The sequence below is a fragment of the Heloderma suspectum genome, chromosome 5, assembly GCF_057233095.1.
Source record: "Heloderma suspectum isolate Gila_16-S chromosome 5, 16-S_ref, whole genome shotgun sequence".
Lineage (NCBI taxonomy): Eukaryota > Metazoa > Chordata > Lepidosauria > Squamata > Helodermatidae > Heloderma > Heloderma suspectum.
In genome coordinates this window covers 102,460,787-102,476,561 of record NC_139462.1, presented here as the reverse complement: position 1 = coordinate 102,476,561, position 15,775 = coordinate 102,460,787, and the positions used below count along the sequence as shown (strand labels likewise).

Below are 15,775 nucleotides of genomic sequence, written 5' to 3'. Positions count from 1 at the left end.
AGCAATTTTGAAAATGTGCACCAAATTTCTTTGCAAAAGGATGCTATTGTATGATCTCCTTGAGCTCAAAAGGAGTACTCACTGATCTGTTCATCTTGAAAACTAAGGAGACGCTTTGGCAAAACACACTGAAGCGGTGTGAATCACTGCTCCGATGGCACATGCCTTGAAATGGACCCTATTTCATTTTTCTTGCATTCCAATGGATGATTTCTGAGGTCAATCAAACTGGTTCACCGCTCTCCGGTGAGAAAGAATGTGCCGACTCTCCACAGAATGATGAAAGGTTGTTTCTCCTGGCTGTGCAAGGCATGTCTATATCAAATCACCAAATGGCAACCCTAGGCCCTAATCAACAAGAGGATCACCAAGTAGCCTTGAGCATGTCACTATCTCGGTTTGACTTAGCTCACTTGGCAGTTGTGAAGGTAAAATGGGACATCCCCACGTTTGCCAGCTTGAACTCTTCAGAGGAAGAATATGATATATATCTGATTAACAATAATAGTAACTTCTTTAATACAGGAGGCATGCCTTTTGGCAGAAGTCCTTAAAGTAACATGGCAGGGAAGAGATGTATGAGGCAGCAAGTACTGTAAGATCAGAGTGGAAAAGTGCATTATTAAACATATTTACCTCATAAATTGGAAGTGTGTCAGAATTCCAGGCATTGATTCTAGCTTCATTGATATCAACAACTGTGACCTTAATCTTCGGGCACATATGAGCAATGACACTACATGTTGGCCCACCAACATAACCAGCACCAATGCAGCAGATTTTCTTAATTTCAAACATGACTGATCTGTGGAGAAGAAAGAAACAAATTGGAACAAGATCAGTTTAGAGTCATTTGAATACCAAAAGCCAGTCACACTCTTATATTGTACAGAAAATAAACCCAAACATTTCCCGAAAGTTAAATGTTCCTACCTATTCACTTTAAAACAGGGCAGGTAGATTGGGATCTAATGGTAGATCTCTGAGGGGTTTGCAGTAGATCTCCAATGATTTTGACTCTTAAGAGTAGAATCCAACATAAGTAAGTCCTACATAGAGTAGATGCAATGAAATGAGATTTAAGTTAGTTGTGATGAACTTAAGTCCCATTCATTTCATTGGGTCTACTCTAAGTAGGATTTATGTTGAATTTTACCCCTATGACTTTAATGAGACCAAGTAAAATTGCAAGGATGGAAAAATCTGCCATGGCTTTAAAATAGGAGTACTAATTGGTTACTTTTGACCTGGTCTTTGTTCAGCTCTGCTGGCCAGTTGCATTTGAATCCCTGATCTCTGTTAACTTACATGTAGATTTGTATATATCCCAGTGTATGGTTCATGGGGTGCAGTAGATAATTGACTCTGAGCCACCATTTTGTGTCTGACTCTGGTTGGTAGACCTCACCATGCTAGCAATACAACAAAATTGTTATTGCAAAGCTGAAGTCTGCCCGTCCCTACCTTAGGTCTACAGAGAAAGAACGTGTCTTAAAATGCTGGAAAATATAACTTTATTTTCAGTAAAGCCCAATACAAACTGCATACATCTTTGTATTTGCTAGCTTTAAAATTGCCTTCTGAGAATTCAGAATGATATATCTCTTCTGCTCAATAAATGGTAGGTAAAATTATTATTGAAGGCATCAGATTAAACATCCTTTACATGAGTGTTGGCAGTCCCTCACTCAGGTGCTAGCAATTTTGGAGAGATAAGAAGTCAGGGATCATTCTGGGTACACAGAAAAACCAAGAGAGTGTCACCAAAGAAAAAAGCCTCAATTATAGTAGAGGAAAGAAATCTAGTCCCTCATTAACATCTTGTGGGGCCAAAGTTTTTAACCTTAGAATCCACTCCAATGTATTGGATATGAGATTCTGGGCAGTACACAAACTAAGCACAGAAAAGAATATGTCCCTAAATAGAAAGGAAACAGAGTGGATTCTAAGGGGCTAAAAAAAATATTTCTTATATTTTCCAGCACCTTGAGGCACATTCTCTGTCTATTGGTCTGTGGTGGATGCTTTCCAGTTTGTCTACACTCAGCTACCCCTGCCTTAGGACATGGCTTGTTCTCTGTTTGGAAATGTTTTAAAGGCCTACCTATGCCAACTCAAGTGACTGCAGCAAAAATTTAACACAACTTGCATGAGCAATTATAAAAGTTAGTAATGTTTTCTCCCCTTCATGGATCACTGCCTTGTTGTGGCAAAGGGGCTTGGGTAACTCAGTGAAGCCATAAGCTATGCCGTGCAGGGCCACCCAAGACGGACAGGTCATGGCGGAGAGTTCTGACAAAATGTGGTCCACTGGAGAAGGAAATGGCAACCCACTCCAGTATTCTTGCCAAGAAAACCCCATGGAACGTATCACAAGGCTAAAAGAGATGACGCCGCAAGATGAGCCCCTCAGGTCGGAAGGTGTCCAATATACTACTGGGGAAGAGCAGAGGGAATTTCCAAGTAGCGCCAGAAAGAGTGAAGCGGCTGGGCCAAAGCCGAAAGGACACTCAGCTGTGGATGTGTCTGGTGGTGAAAAGAAAATCCGATGCTGTAAAGAACAATATTGTTTAGGAACCTGGAATGTCAGATCAATGAATCAAGGTAAGCTGGAGGTGGTCAAACATGAGATGGCAAGATTGAACATTGACATCTTGGGAATCAGCGAACTAAAATGGACAGGCATGGGTGAATTTAATTCAGGTGACCATTATATCTACTACTATGGGCAAGAATCCCTTAGAAGAAATGGAGTAGCACTCATAGTCAACAAGAGGGTGAGAAAAGCAGTACTGGGGTACAATCTCAAAAACGATAGAATGATCTCAGTACGAATCCAAGGCAAACCATTCAACATCACCGTAATTCAAGTCTATGCCCCAACCACTGAGGCCGAAGAAGCTGAGGTTGATCGGTTCTATGAAGACCTACAACACCTTCTAGAACTTACCAAAAGAAGATGTCCTCTTCATCATAGGGGATTGGAATGCTAAAGTAGGAAGTCAAGAAATCACTGGGATAACAGGCAAGCATGGCTTTGGTGTACAAAATGAAGCAGGACAAAGGCTAATAGAGTTTTGCCAAGAGAACACGCTGATCATAGCAAACACTCTTTTCCAACAGCACAAGAGGCGACTCTACACATGGACATCACCAGATGGTCAATATCGAAATCAGATTGATTATGTACTTTGCAGCCAAAGATGGAGAAGCACTATACAGTCAGTAAAACAAGACCTGGAGCTGACTGTGGCTCAGATCATGAGGTTCTTATTGCAAAATTTTGGCTTAAATTGAAGAACGTAGGGAAAACCACTAAACCGTTCCGGTATGACCTAAATCATATCCCTTATGAATATACAGTGGAGGTGAGGAATAGATTTCAGGGATTAGACCTGATAGACAGAGTGCCTGAGGAACTATGGACAGAGGTCCGTAACATTGTTCAGGAGGCAGCAACGAAATCCATCCCAAAGAAAAAGAAATGCAAGAAAGCAAAGTGGCTGTCTGATGAGGCTTTACAAGTAGCTGAGGAAAGAAGGGAAGCAAAAAGTAAGGGAGAAAGGGGAAGATATATCCAACTGAATGCAGAGTTCCAGAGAATAGCAAGGAGAGAGAAGAAGGCCTTGTTAAATGAACAATGCAAAGAAATCGAGGGAAACAACAGAATGGGAAAGACTAGAGATCTCTTCAAGAAAATCAGAGATATCAAGGGAATGTTTTGTGCAAAGATGGGCATGATAAAGGACAAAGAAGGCAGGGACCTAACAGAAGCAGATGAGATTAAGAAGAGGTGGAAAGAATACACAGAAAAACTATACAGGAAAGATCTTAATGTCCCTGATAGCCATGATAGTGCGGTCACTGAACTTGAGCTGGACATCCTAGAGGGTGAAGTCAAGTGGGCCTTAGGAAGCATTACTAACAACAAAGCTAGCAGAGATGACAGTATTCCAGCTGAGCTATTTAAAATCCTCAAAGATGATGCTGTTAAAGTGCTGCACTCAATATGCCAACAAATTTGGAACACTCAACAGTGGCCGCAAGACTGGAAAAGGTCAGTTTACATTCCAATTCCAAAGAAGGGCAACGCCAAAGAGTGTTCAAACTACCGCACAATTGCGCTCATTTCACATGCCAGCAAGGTGATGCTCAAAATCCTACAAGCTAGGCTTCAGCAGCATGTGAACCAAGAACTACTGGAAGTACAAGCTGGGTTTCAAAGAGGCAGAGGAACTAGAGATCAAATTGCCAACATTTGCTGGATCATGGAGAAAGCAAGAGTATACCAGAAAACGTCTACTTCTGCTTCATTGACTACGCTCAAGCCTTTGATTGTGTGGGATCACAACAAACTCTGGCAAATTCTTAAAGTACCAGACCACCTTACTTGTCTCCTGAGAAACCTGTATGAGGGTCAAGAAGCAACAGTAAGAACCGGACATGGAACAACCGAGTGGTTCAAAATTGGGAAAGGAGTATGACAAGGCTGTATATTGTCGCCCTGCTTATTTAATTTATATGCAGAGTACATCATGAGAAACGCCGGGTTGGATGAATCACAGGTTGGAATTAAGATTGCCGGGAGAATTATCAACAACCTCAGATACGCAGACAATACCACCCTAATGGCAGAAAGAGAAGAGGATCTAAAGAGCCTCTTGTGGAGGGTGAAAGAGGAGAGTGCAAAAGCTGGTTTGAAACTCAACATTAAAAAAACTAAGATCATGGCATCTGGCCCCATCACTTCCTGGCATATAAAAGGGGAAGAAATGGAAGCAGTGACAGATTTTATTTTCTTGGGCTCCAAGATCACTCCAGACGGTGACTGTAGCCATGAAATTAAAAGACGCTTGCTCCTTGGGAGGAAACCTATGGCACACCTAGACAGCATAGTAAGAAGCAGAGACATCACCTTGCCGACAAAGGTTCATATAATCAAAGCTATGGTTTTCCCAGTAGTAATGTATGGCTGTGAGAGCTGGACTATAAGGAAGACTGAGCGCCACAGAATTGATGCTTTCGAACTGTGGTGCTGGAGAAGACTCTTACGAGTCCCCGGGACTGCAAGGAGGTCATATCAGACAATCCTAAAGGAAATCAACCCTGACTGCTCATTGGAAGGACAGATACTGAAGCTGAAGCTCAAATATTTTGGTCACCTAATGCGAAGAGAAAACTCTCTGGAAAAGACCCTGATGCTGGGAAAGACTGAGGGCAAAAGGAGAAGGGGACGACAGAGGATGAGATGGCTAGATAGCATCACGGATGCAATGAATATGAACTTGAGCACGCTCCGGGAGAGAGCGCAGGACAGGAAGGCCTGACGTGCTATGGTCCATGGGGTCACGAAGAGTCGGACACGACTGAACGACTGAACAACAACAACAAATGTTTTTCTATCAAGATCAAAAGAAAACAAAATGTCTCACAAATAAGTTGTCTGTAGAGGCCACTTTCACTCTCCTGACTGAATGCTGCCTCCCCTCCCAGCAGCTGTAATGCCACAGCATGATTTTCTCTACTGGGAAAAAATGAAGCATTGCAATATGCCAGCTGCAGAGTTCAATCCATAGCCCCTCCCTAATTTTTATGACAGCATAAGAGGAAGCTTTCAGAAAAACAGCTGTATTTCTTCAGGCAGGGCAACACAATGTAGTACTATTGTGGCTGCCCCTACAGCTCTGTTCTGACAGGACGGGGATAAATGCACCATTGGTCTGACTCAGTGGCATGTTCAAATCCTTGTTTTCCACATAGATGTGGGATATTATGATCATACCAGCTGGCCCTGCCTCCGCAGCATCCCCAGTGTTCATGCTTGGACATCCCATTTGCACTAGGCATCTGTGCATGGACACCCAGCCCATGTAGGCTCAAATCATGCAATCTGTATTCTCCAGTCCTTCAGCATACAGATTGTGCAATTTAGACCTGTGCACACATTGGGTTGTATCCAATGTTAGTCCTACTTACAACAGTCCTACTGAAATGAACGGGACTTAAGTTAGACTAACATTGGATACAACTCATAGGCACCAATGTCAATATGATATCCAGGACAGAGGCGTCAGATGTGCTTAGAAAGGCAGGCCTAGCAGGCCCAATCTCAAATGTCCTCTCTCACACAGAATATTAACATCTGTGCAGCTCAGGGGTGGGCAGAAGGTAGACTGGAATTTGTTGGATCTCAGGATGATTTGCAGTAGATCAGCAAGGATTTCTGACTCCCAATTCTTTAACAAAAGCAGCAACAAAATGACACCCCATTGCCCTAAATTATACTGCTGAAATGAGGACAGCTTGGGGGTAAAGGGGAGTAGATTTGTATGTGGAACGGCTGACAGCTGCTTTCAGTTCTGGTACTCAAAACTAATTCCTGGACTCAAAATTCTTCTGTTCTAAAGTATATGTCTTCAGCACAAGGCTCTGGTTGTGGATCTCAGGGTTCTTGTGAAAAACTAAGTCGATCCTGGTATAGGACATTATATCTAAGTAAAGAAGTTTTAAGAATCAGAGAGTTACTCATTGTTTAACTGGAGACAGAAGCGGGGAGGGGGGTCACAAATCAACTTGTGCCTCCTGCTAACAAGAGAGATTTAAAAGACATGCCTGCTGTATGAGAACCAACCTTTGTGAAGACTGAGATGCTGTCCATTTTACAACTCCTGACCTGGATAAACATAGCAGGCTTTGCAATTAACTGAACTGAAGGGCCCATATTCACAGAGAAACTCAAAGGCTATACTGTAGGCCACAAAATAGGATTACTGCCTGACCCTCCCGAGAGGACTGCCACATGGTTTCATGGTTCAGAGGACTGCAATAGAAGCCATGTGGACAGAATGGCAGAAAAAAAGCAGACAGGCTTAAAAGAAGAGCCATGCCGAATCAGACCAATGGCCCATCTAGTCCAACATTCACACAGGTGAATGGCCCATCTAGTCAATGGCCATCTAGTCAATGGCCCATCTAGTCAATGGCCATCTAGTCAATGGCCCATCTAGTCCAACATTCACACAGGTGAATGGCCCATCTAGTCAATGGCCATCTAGTCAATGGCCCATCTAGTCAATGGCCATCTAGTCAATGGCCCATCTAGTCCAACATTCACACAGGTGAATGGCCCATCTAGTCAATGGCCATCTAGTCAATGGCCCATCTAGTCAATGGCCATCTAGTCAATGGCCCATCTAGTCCAACATTCACACAGGTGAATGGCCCATCTAGTCAATGGCCATCTAGTCAATGGCCATCTAGTCAATGGCCCATCTAGTCCAACATTCACACAGGTGAATGGCCCATCTAGTCAATGGCCATCTAGTCAATGGCCATCTAGTCAATGGCCCATCTAGTCCAACATTCACACAGGTGAATGGCCCATCTAGTCAATGGCCATCTAGTCAATGGCCATCTAGTCCAACATTCACACAGGTGAATGGCCCATCTAGTCAATGGCCATCTAGTCAATGGCCATCTAGTCCAACATTCACACAGGTGAATGGCCCATCTAGTCAATGGCCATCTAGTCAATGGCCCATCTAGTCCAACATTCACACAGGTGCTAATCAGCGCCTGTAGAAAGTCCACAGTTAGGACATAAGTGCAATACCATCCTCCTGCTCAAGTTCCCAAGAAACTGGTACACATAGGCATATTTCCTCTGATACGGGAGGCAATATGTAGCCATGATGACTAGTAGCCATTGATAGCCTTATCTTCCACGAATTTGTCAAATCCCCCCTCAAAGCTGTCCAAGTCGGCAGCCATCACTACATCTTGTAACCTAACAATGCTCGCAACATTTGAAAGAGTGGCATATAGGCATAATTTGCAAATGGATTTATATTTGGATATCTGGTCTGCTTTTACTGAAGTTTATGTGTAATCTATTCTCTTTTTTTCTTCCTAGAATACTGTAATATTTGAAACTGAGGATTTTAGAATATGTTGTTATATTTTTAATTTTTTGGTTTTATGTTTTTTGTTTCCTTGTTTTGTTAAAACTCATAATAAAAATTGATTAAAAATGAAAAAATCACTTCATCTTGTGGTACCAAATTCCATCATTTAATTATACACTGTGTAAAGAAGCACTTTTATCTGTCTGAATCTCCCACCATTCCACTTCATGGGATAACCCTGAAGAGAGGGTATTATGAGAGAGGGAGAAAAACATATCCCTATCCACTTTTTTCCACACCATGAATAATTTTGTACACCCCTATAATGTCTCTCTGTGCTTGCCTTTGTTCTGAACTAAACAGTCCCGGATGCTGTAATCTTGCCTTGTAGGGGAGTTGCTCTAGCCCTTGATCATTTTAGTTGTCCTTTTCTCCACCTTTTTCATCTTTGCAATATCCTTTTTTACATAGCCATCATAAGACACAGAATATGAAGAAAGTGTCAGTACAGCATAGATATATAGGATCAACCCCCACCCCCACCCTGCTTTCTCTTCAGGAAGCCCTATTAGCAATTGGCTAGTAGTGTTATTGGCAACTGATGAACATGCTCCACTCCCCCAGACTAGCTGTTTCCCCTTTCTCTTGCCACACAAGGGATGAACCATCCGTTGGGTGGAGTGAGGAGAGGGGTCTATTGCGCAAGACACACAACCTAATATGTGAGGATTTCAGAACTGGTTGTCCTCGCCCTGATTATGGATTACGCAGCTTCCCTGTAGCTGCCCAAGCAGCTAAAATTACAAACACTTCTCAGTTTTCTTTCTTTTTTTTCTTTTGGTAACTTGCTTTGGGGCTGGTTTGTTTGGATTTTTCCACACTTGTGCTGGGACAGAACTTAAGAGGTTAAGCTGAACTCATCTCCTGTTAAAAGAATAAGCATTTTGCCACTGACAAATAAGCATTTTGCCACTGACGGCTAAATTGGTCACATTTGGTTTAGCACATTAACCCCATTGTAATCACATCAATTCTATTTTCCTCCATGTAGACCACCTAACTCCCTTTCAACCAAACCAGTCACGCTGACAGAAGAAGGTACGTCTGTCTAATCATTTCTAAAATGTAAGAACTGCTTTGTGGGATCTGACCAAAGGTCCAACTAGTCTAGCATTTTGTCTTCTATGGTGCCCAGCCAAATGCCCCTGGGAAATGCACAACCAAGACACGACAGACAGAGAGTCATCTCCTGCCCTTTTTCCCTCAGCATCTGGCAATCAGAAATCATAGAATCATAGGGTTGGAAGGGGCCTACAAGACCACTGCCCCTTCATGGATCACTGCCTTGTTGTGGCGAAGGGGCTTGCGTAACTCAATGAAGCCATAAGCTATGCCGTGAAGGGCCACCCAAGACGGACAGGTCATGGCAGAGAGTTCTGACAAAATGTGGTCCACTGGAGAAGGAAATGGCAACCCACTCCAGTATTCTTGCCAAGAAAACCCCATGGAATGTATCACAAGGCTAAACGAGATGACGCCGGAAGATGAGCCCCTCAGGTCGGAAGGTGTCCAATATGCTACTGGGGAAGAGCAGAGGGTATTTCCAAGTAGCGCCAGAAAGAGTGAAGCGGCTGGGCCAAAGCCGAAAGGACACTCAGCTGTGGATGTGTCTGGTGGTGAAAAGAAAATCCGATGCTGTAAAGAACAATATTGTTTAGGAACCTGGAATGTCAGATCAATGAATCAAGGTAAGCTGGAGGTGGTCAAACATGAGATGGCAAGATTGAACATCGACATCTTGGGAATCAGCGAACTCAAATGGACAGGCATGGGCGAATTTAATTCAGGTGACTATCATATCTACTATTGTGGGCAAGAATCCCTTAGAAGAAATGGAGTAGCACTCATAGTCAACAAAAGGGTGGGAAAAGCAGTACTGGGGTACAATCTCAAAAACGATAGAATGATCTCAGTACGAATCCAAGGCAAACCATTCAACATCACCGTAATTCAAGTCTATGCCCCAACCACTGAGGCCGAAGAAGCTGAGGTTGATCGGTTCTATGAAGACCTACAACACCTTCTAGAACTAACACCAAAAAAAGATGTCCTCTTCATCATAGGGGATTGGAATGCTAAAGTAGGAAGTCAAGAAATCACCGGGATAACAGGCAAGCATGGCCTTGGTGTACAAAATGAAGCAGGACAAAACCTAATAGAGTTTTGCCAAGAGAACATGCTGATCATAGCAAACACTCTTTTCCAACAGCACAAGAGGCGACTCTACACATGGACATCACCAGATGGTCAATATCGAAATCAGATTGATTATGTCCTTTGCAGCCAAAGATGGAGAAGCTCCACACAGTCAGTAAAAACAAGACCTGGAGCTGACTGTGGCTCAGATCATGAGCTGCTTCTTGCAAAATTTCGGCTTAAATTGAAGAACGTCGGGAAAACCACTAAACCGTTCAGGTATGACCTAAATCATATCCCTGATGAATATACAGTGGAGGTGAGGAATAGATTTCAGGGATTAGACCTGATAGACAGAGTGCCTGAGGAACTATGGACGGAGGTCCGTAACATTGTTCAGGAGGCAGCAACGAAATCCATCCCAAAGAAAAAGAAATGCAAGAAAGCAAAGTTGTTGTCTGATGAGGCTTTACAAGTAGCTCACGAAAGAAGGGAAGCGAAAAGCAAGGGAGAAAGGGGAAGATATACCCAACTGAATGCAGAGTTCCAGAGAATAGCAAGGAGAGACAAGAAGGCCTTCTTCAATGAACAATGCAAAGAAATCGAGGGAAACAACAGAATGGGAAAGACTAGAGATCTCTTCAAGAAAATTGGAGATCTCAAGGGAACGTTTTGTGCAAAGACGGGCATGATAAAGGACAAAGAAGGCAGGGACCTAACAGAAGCAGATGAGATTAAGAAGAGGTGGCAAGAATACACAGAAGAACTATACAGGAAAGATCTGAATGTCCCTGATAGCCATGATAGTGCGGTCACTGAACTTGAGCCGGACATCCTAGAGAGTGAAGTCAAGTGGGCCTTAGGAAGCATTACTAACAACAAAGCTAGCGGAGATGACAGTATTCCAGCCGAGCTATTTAAAATCCTAAAAGATGATGCTGTTAAAGTGCTGCACTCAATATGCCAACAAATCTGGAACACTCAACAGTGGCCACAAGACTGGAAAAGGTCAGTTTACATTCCAATTCCAAAGAAGGGCAACGCCAAAGAGTGTTCAAACTACCGCACAATTGCGCTCATTTCACATGCCAGCAAGGTGATGCTCAAAATCCTACAAGCTAGGCTTCAGCAGTATGCGAACCGAGAATTACCGGAAGTACAAGCTGGGTTTAGAAGAGGCAGAGGAACTAGAGATCAAATCGCCAACATTCGCTGCATCATGGAGAAAGCAAGAGAATTCCAGAAAAACGTCTATTTCTGCTTCATTGACTACGCTAAAGCCTTTGATTGTGTGGATCACAACAAACTGTGGCAAATTCTTAAAGTGATGGGAGTACCAGACCACCTTACCTGTCTCCTGAGAAACCTGTACGAGGGTCAAGAAGCAACAGTAAGAACCAGACATGGAACAACCGATTGGTTCAAAATTGGGAAAGGAGTACGACAAGGCTGCATATTGTCACCCTGCTTATTTAACTTATATGCAGAGTACATCATGAGAAATGCCGGGTTGGATGAATCACAGGTCGGAATTAAGATTGCTGGGAGAATTATCAACAACCTCCGATATGCAGACGATACCACCCTAATGGCAGAAAGCGAAGAGGATCTAAAGAGCCTCTTGTTGAGGGTGAAAGAGGAGAGTGCAAAAGCTGGTTTGAAACTCAACATTAAAAAAACTCAGATCATGGCATCTGGTCCCATCACTTCCTGGCATATGGAAGGGGAAGAAATGGAAGCAGTGACAGATTTTACTTTCTTGGGTTCCAAGATCACCGCAGACGGTGACTGTAGCCATGAAATTAAAAGACGCTTGCTCCTTGGGAGGAAAGCTATGGCCAACCTAGACAGCATAGTAAGAAGCAGAGACATCACCTTGCCGACAAAGGTCCGTCTAATCAAAGCTATGGTTTTCCCAGTAGTAATGTATGGCTGTGAGAGCTGGACTATAAGGAAGGCTGAGCGCCGAAGAATTGATGCTTTCGAACTGTGGTGCTGGAGAAGACTCTTACGAGTCCCCTGGACTGCAAGGAGATCAAATCAGTCCATCCTAAAGGAAATCAACCCTGACTGCTCATTGGAAGGACAGATGCTGAAGCTGAAGCTCCAATATTTTGGCCACCTAATGCGAAGAGAAAACTCCCTGGAAAAGACCCTGATGCTGGGAAAGACTGAAGGCAAAAGGAGAAGGGGACGGCAGAGGATGAGATGGCTAGATAGCATCACGGATGCAATGAATATGAACTTGAGCACGCTCCGGGAGAGAGTGCAGGACAGGAAGGCCTGGCGTGCTATGGTCCATGGGGTCACGAAGAGTCGGACACGACTGAACGACTGAACAACAACAACAACAAGACCACTGAGTCCAACCCCCTGCTCAGTGCAGGAAGCCTGATTCCCAGGCGGTCTCCCATCAAAGCACTAGCCAGGGCTGACCCTGCTTAGCTTCTGAGATCAGACGAGATCAGGCACATCCAGCCCTGCACAGCCTTTGAACATGGAAATTAAACTATTCATTAATATGGTTAATAGTCATTGATAGATCTAATACTTAACATGTACCTAGGGCTTTTAAATGTCCAAGGTGCTTTACATGCATTATCTAGTTGAGATGTGCTCAACAAGACTGTAAGTCAGGGTGGGGAAGCCATGGTCCTCCAGATGCCATTGGACTCAAACTCTCATCAGCCCCAGCCAGCATGGCTAATGGTAAGGAGTGATGGGAGTTTGAGTCCAACAGCATCTAAAGAGTCACAAGTTCCCCATCTAGTGGAAGGTTAGGCAGGATTAATATCCCCATATTCTAGATGAGAGGACTGAGGCAGAGAGGGAGAGAGAGTATGGCTTGCCTAATGCCACGAAGTAAGTTCTTGGCAGAACTTCCTGATTCATAGCTCAGTCTTTTACGTCACTGGTCTCCAACTGGTGAACTGGGACCCACTACTGAGTCTCAGACTAGGGGGAGTCAGAGCAGCAGCACTACTACCATACAAACATGGTAAGAGACGGAGAAGAGTCTCACCATGCATGTCTGGATTAAAGTTGGGACCTGGTTCTGAAAAGGTTGAAGACTACTGTCTTAAACTACTATGTTACACCAGCTCTAGCCACCATTAAGTGCTAGTCTGAATACCCCAAACATCTTGTGGAATTAGTTGGTTCTGCCCTGTGTAAGTGTTCACTTTTATTTACTCTGTCCCTACCTACTGATAGTTTCTCAGCAATTTCCAGAGGGGTTTGCTGCATCTGTTGCAGCAAAAACAGCAGAGTCTTGTGGCACCTTAAAGGCTAACAAATTTATTTTGGCATAAACTTTTGAAGTTAAGCTATGAGCATGCAGATTAGAATTCACAAAAATGGAAGTAGAAGTCCAGGTTCAATCTCAATCTCATTCCAGATTCCTCACGTGGCCTTCACCATTCTCTACCCTCAGTTAGAGTATCTGCACTTCAAATCCTCGCCTAGCCATGACCCTGGCCAGGTCTGCCACTCTCTGCCAAACTTACATTACGGGATTGTTGCAAGGATAATTCTGATGTAGCCTGCTTTGTAGAACTTGGATAAAAGGTGGATATACAGGGTTGTATTCGTGTTAGTCTAACTTAAGTCCCATTTGTTTTAATGTCTACTTGAAATAGAACTAACATTGGCTACAACCCACACATAGTAAATGAATATAATAATGAATATGAGAAAATGTGGTGTGCTGTTGAAAATCAGTACGCACAATATATAAATGATCACAGAATAGTCTCCCAGAAGTCAAAAGGTGCACATTAAAGCTTCTTTCTTTCTTTCTTTCTTCAGTGCTAGATATAATCTGCATGCCTGAGTATGGAGCCAGGATGTGGTAGCTACTCCAGGTTAATTTATACAAATCACAACTTGGTGGAGTGATGGAGTGTTTGTTGCTCAGTACTTTTAAGAATAGCTCCATTTTTACTAGTCCTCAAGTCACTAAATCTACATTCAGCCTTCCCACTAAAGACAATGAGACCACTTCAAAGCAACTCTGGAATAAGTGCTCTTAGAACTGAAATCTCAAGGAATATGAAATTTAACTTCCCATTTACAGGGGATGTGCGTGAAAGGGGATATTAACCATCCTGATACAGGAAGCAGTGTTACAACATTGTTTAAAAAAAACAAAAAAAAAACAACCACAAGAGTAATTCAAACGGTCTGACAAAGTACAGACTTGTGAAAAGGGAGGATCATGGTAAGTCTTCGATTAAACAAAAAAGTCTACAAAACCTTTTAACAAATTTAACAGCAACCTTTTAACAAGTTTAACAGCACCCCCACTGAAATCTATAAGGGAATCAAGAAAACACGCACGCGCTCCTTGGGGACCGAACGACTGATCCCCTTGCGTAAAGTCCTTTGTCCCGTATTAAAGGCAAAAAGGCGCTGATGAGCCGGGCTCATCCCTGCTGATGTGCAAGGCAAAGCAGTCCCAGGAAAGCGAGAGAAGAAACTGCACAGACATTTTAAAGAAGCGGGAGACGGAGAGAAAGAAGACCCCCACCACCAATAGCCCGCCAGTTCATTAAGAGCAAACATCGAGGATACATACAGCGCTATGGACTCCCGAAGACGCAAGAGGCGAAGCCGCAGCTGGAAGGAGGTGGCGCGGATGCGCCGGACGGGGCTCGAGCGGACGAGTGAAGCTGAGCCGACAGCACCGCCCTTATTTAAAGAGTCGCTTTCTTATTCATCGGAGGAGGGGAGTTAGAGCGGATCCTCCTCCCTTTCGCACTACGGTAGCGCGAGGAAGAAGCCAGGCCCAGAGAAAGGGAGGGAAAGGTTGGAGGAACAAGCGTGGCGGTGGGAGAATGAGAAAGCAAAGGATCCAGGAGGCAACGAAGGGAGGGGCTCGGGCTAGGAGATCAAGTGGGGCAGTAAAATAAAGTCTGTCTTAGCAAAACAATCCCGCTGGCACAGTTAAGGATGGTTTTCCTAAGGAGAAGGTGAATGGGATAAAGGCAGCTGGTGGGAGGAGAGGGAAGGTGACGCGGGAGAAGAAATACTGGGATTATTAGAAAAGAGCGGGAGGGTTAATCGCAGAGGAAAAAATTGACGAGGCCAGGGAAGTAGCGGGTGGGGGAGATTCACTGGAAGAACGAAGCGGGAGGCGTTTTCCTTTCTCTTTGGAAGCAGTAGGAAGATGGGCGGGGAGAAGAGAAAAGGAGAAGCTTATTCGGGGAAGAACTGAATGGGATCGAGGAGGAGGAGAAGGGGTGGGCAAGAGCAAGGAGCCAGGATGGAAAAAGAGGCCGTGGCTGCAGCCAGGAAGGGGCGGGCGGGCAATCCGTGGGCGAAGAGCCGGAGGAAGTTGGTTCTAGGGCGGGGGAAAGAGGCGTGAGATCAGAAAGATCAGCGATGGGTGGGACGGAGGGGGGGTCGTTTGAAGAGCGACGGCTTCACAGGCTAGCAGGGGTTTAGGAGAGGGAAAGGAAGAGTGTCTTTCCCCCTCCGCCCGCCCGCCTCCGCCCCTTCCGCCGGCGAATGCGTGGAGGCCGGCTCGGCGCCGAGGCCCCGGAGCCAGCCCTTTCCTCCTGCTCCCGCGGGAAGGCCAAAACAAACACCTCCGCCTCCTCTGGGTCAGTGGCCTGTTGTTCCCGCGCCGAGCGAAGGAGCGGCAGGGCCGCCGGGCGCGGATGGGAAGGTGGCGG

The 15,775-nt window shown here is 44.5% G+C and overlaps 1 protein-coding gene across 1 annotated transcript in view; it reads right to left on the bottom strand.

The window, feature by feature from the left end:
* The window catches only part of UGDH (UDP-glucose 6-dehydrogenase), a 36,622-nt gene extending 21,859 nt beyond the window's left edge, over positions 1-14,763 (bottom strand). The window contains exons 1-2 of the mRNA XM_084856900.1: positions 14,677-14,763; positions 637-805 (exon numbers count right to left, since the gene is read on the bottom strand). Coding sequence (XP_084713026.1) covers positions 637-798 — 162 coding nt within the window. The 5' untranslated portion in view covers positions 799-805; positions 14,677-14,763. The remainder of the gene's footprint in view (positions 1-636; positions 806-14,676) is intronic.
* Positions 14,764-15,775: the final 1,012 nt, after the last annotated feature.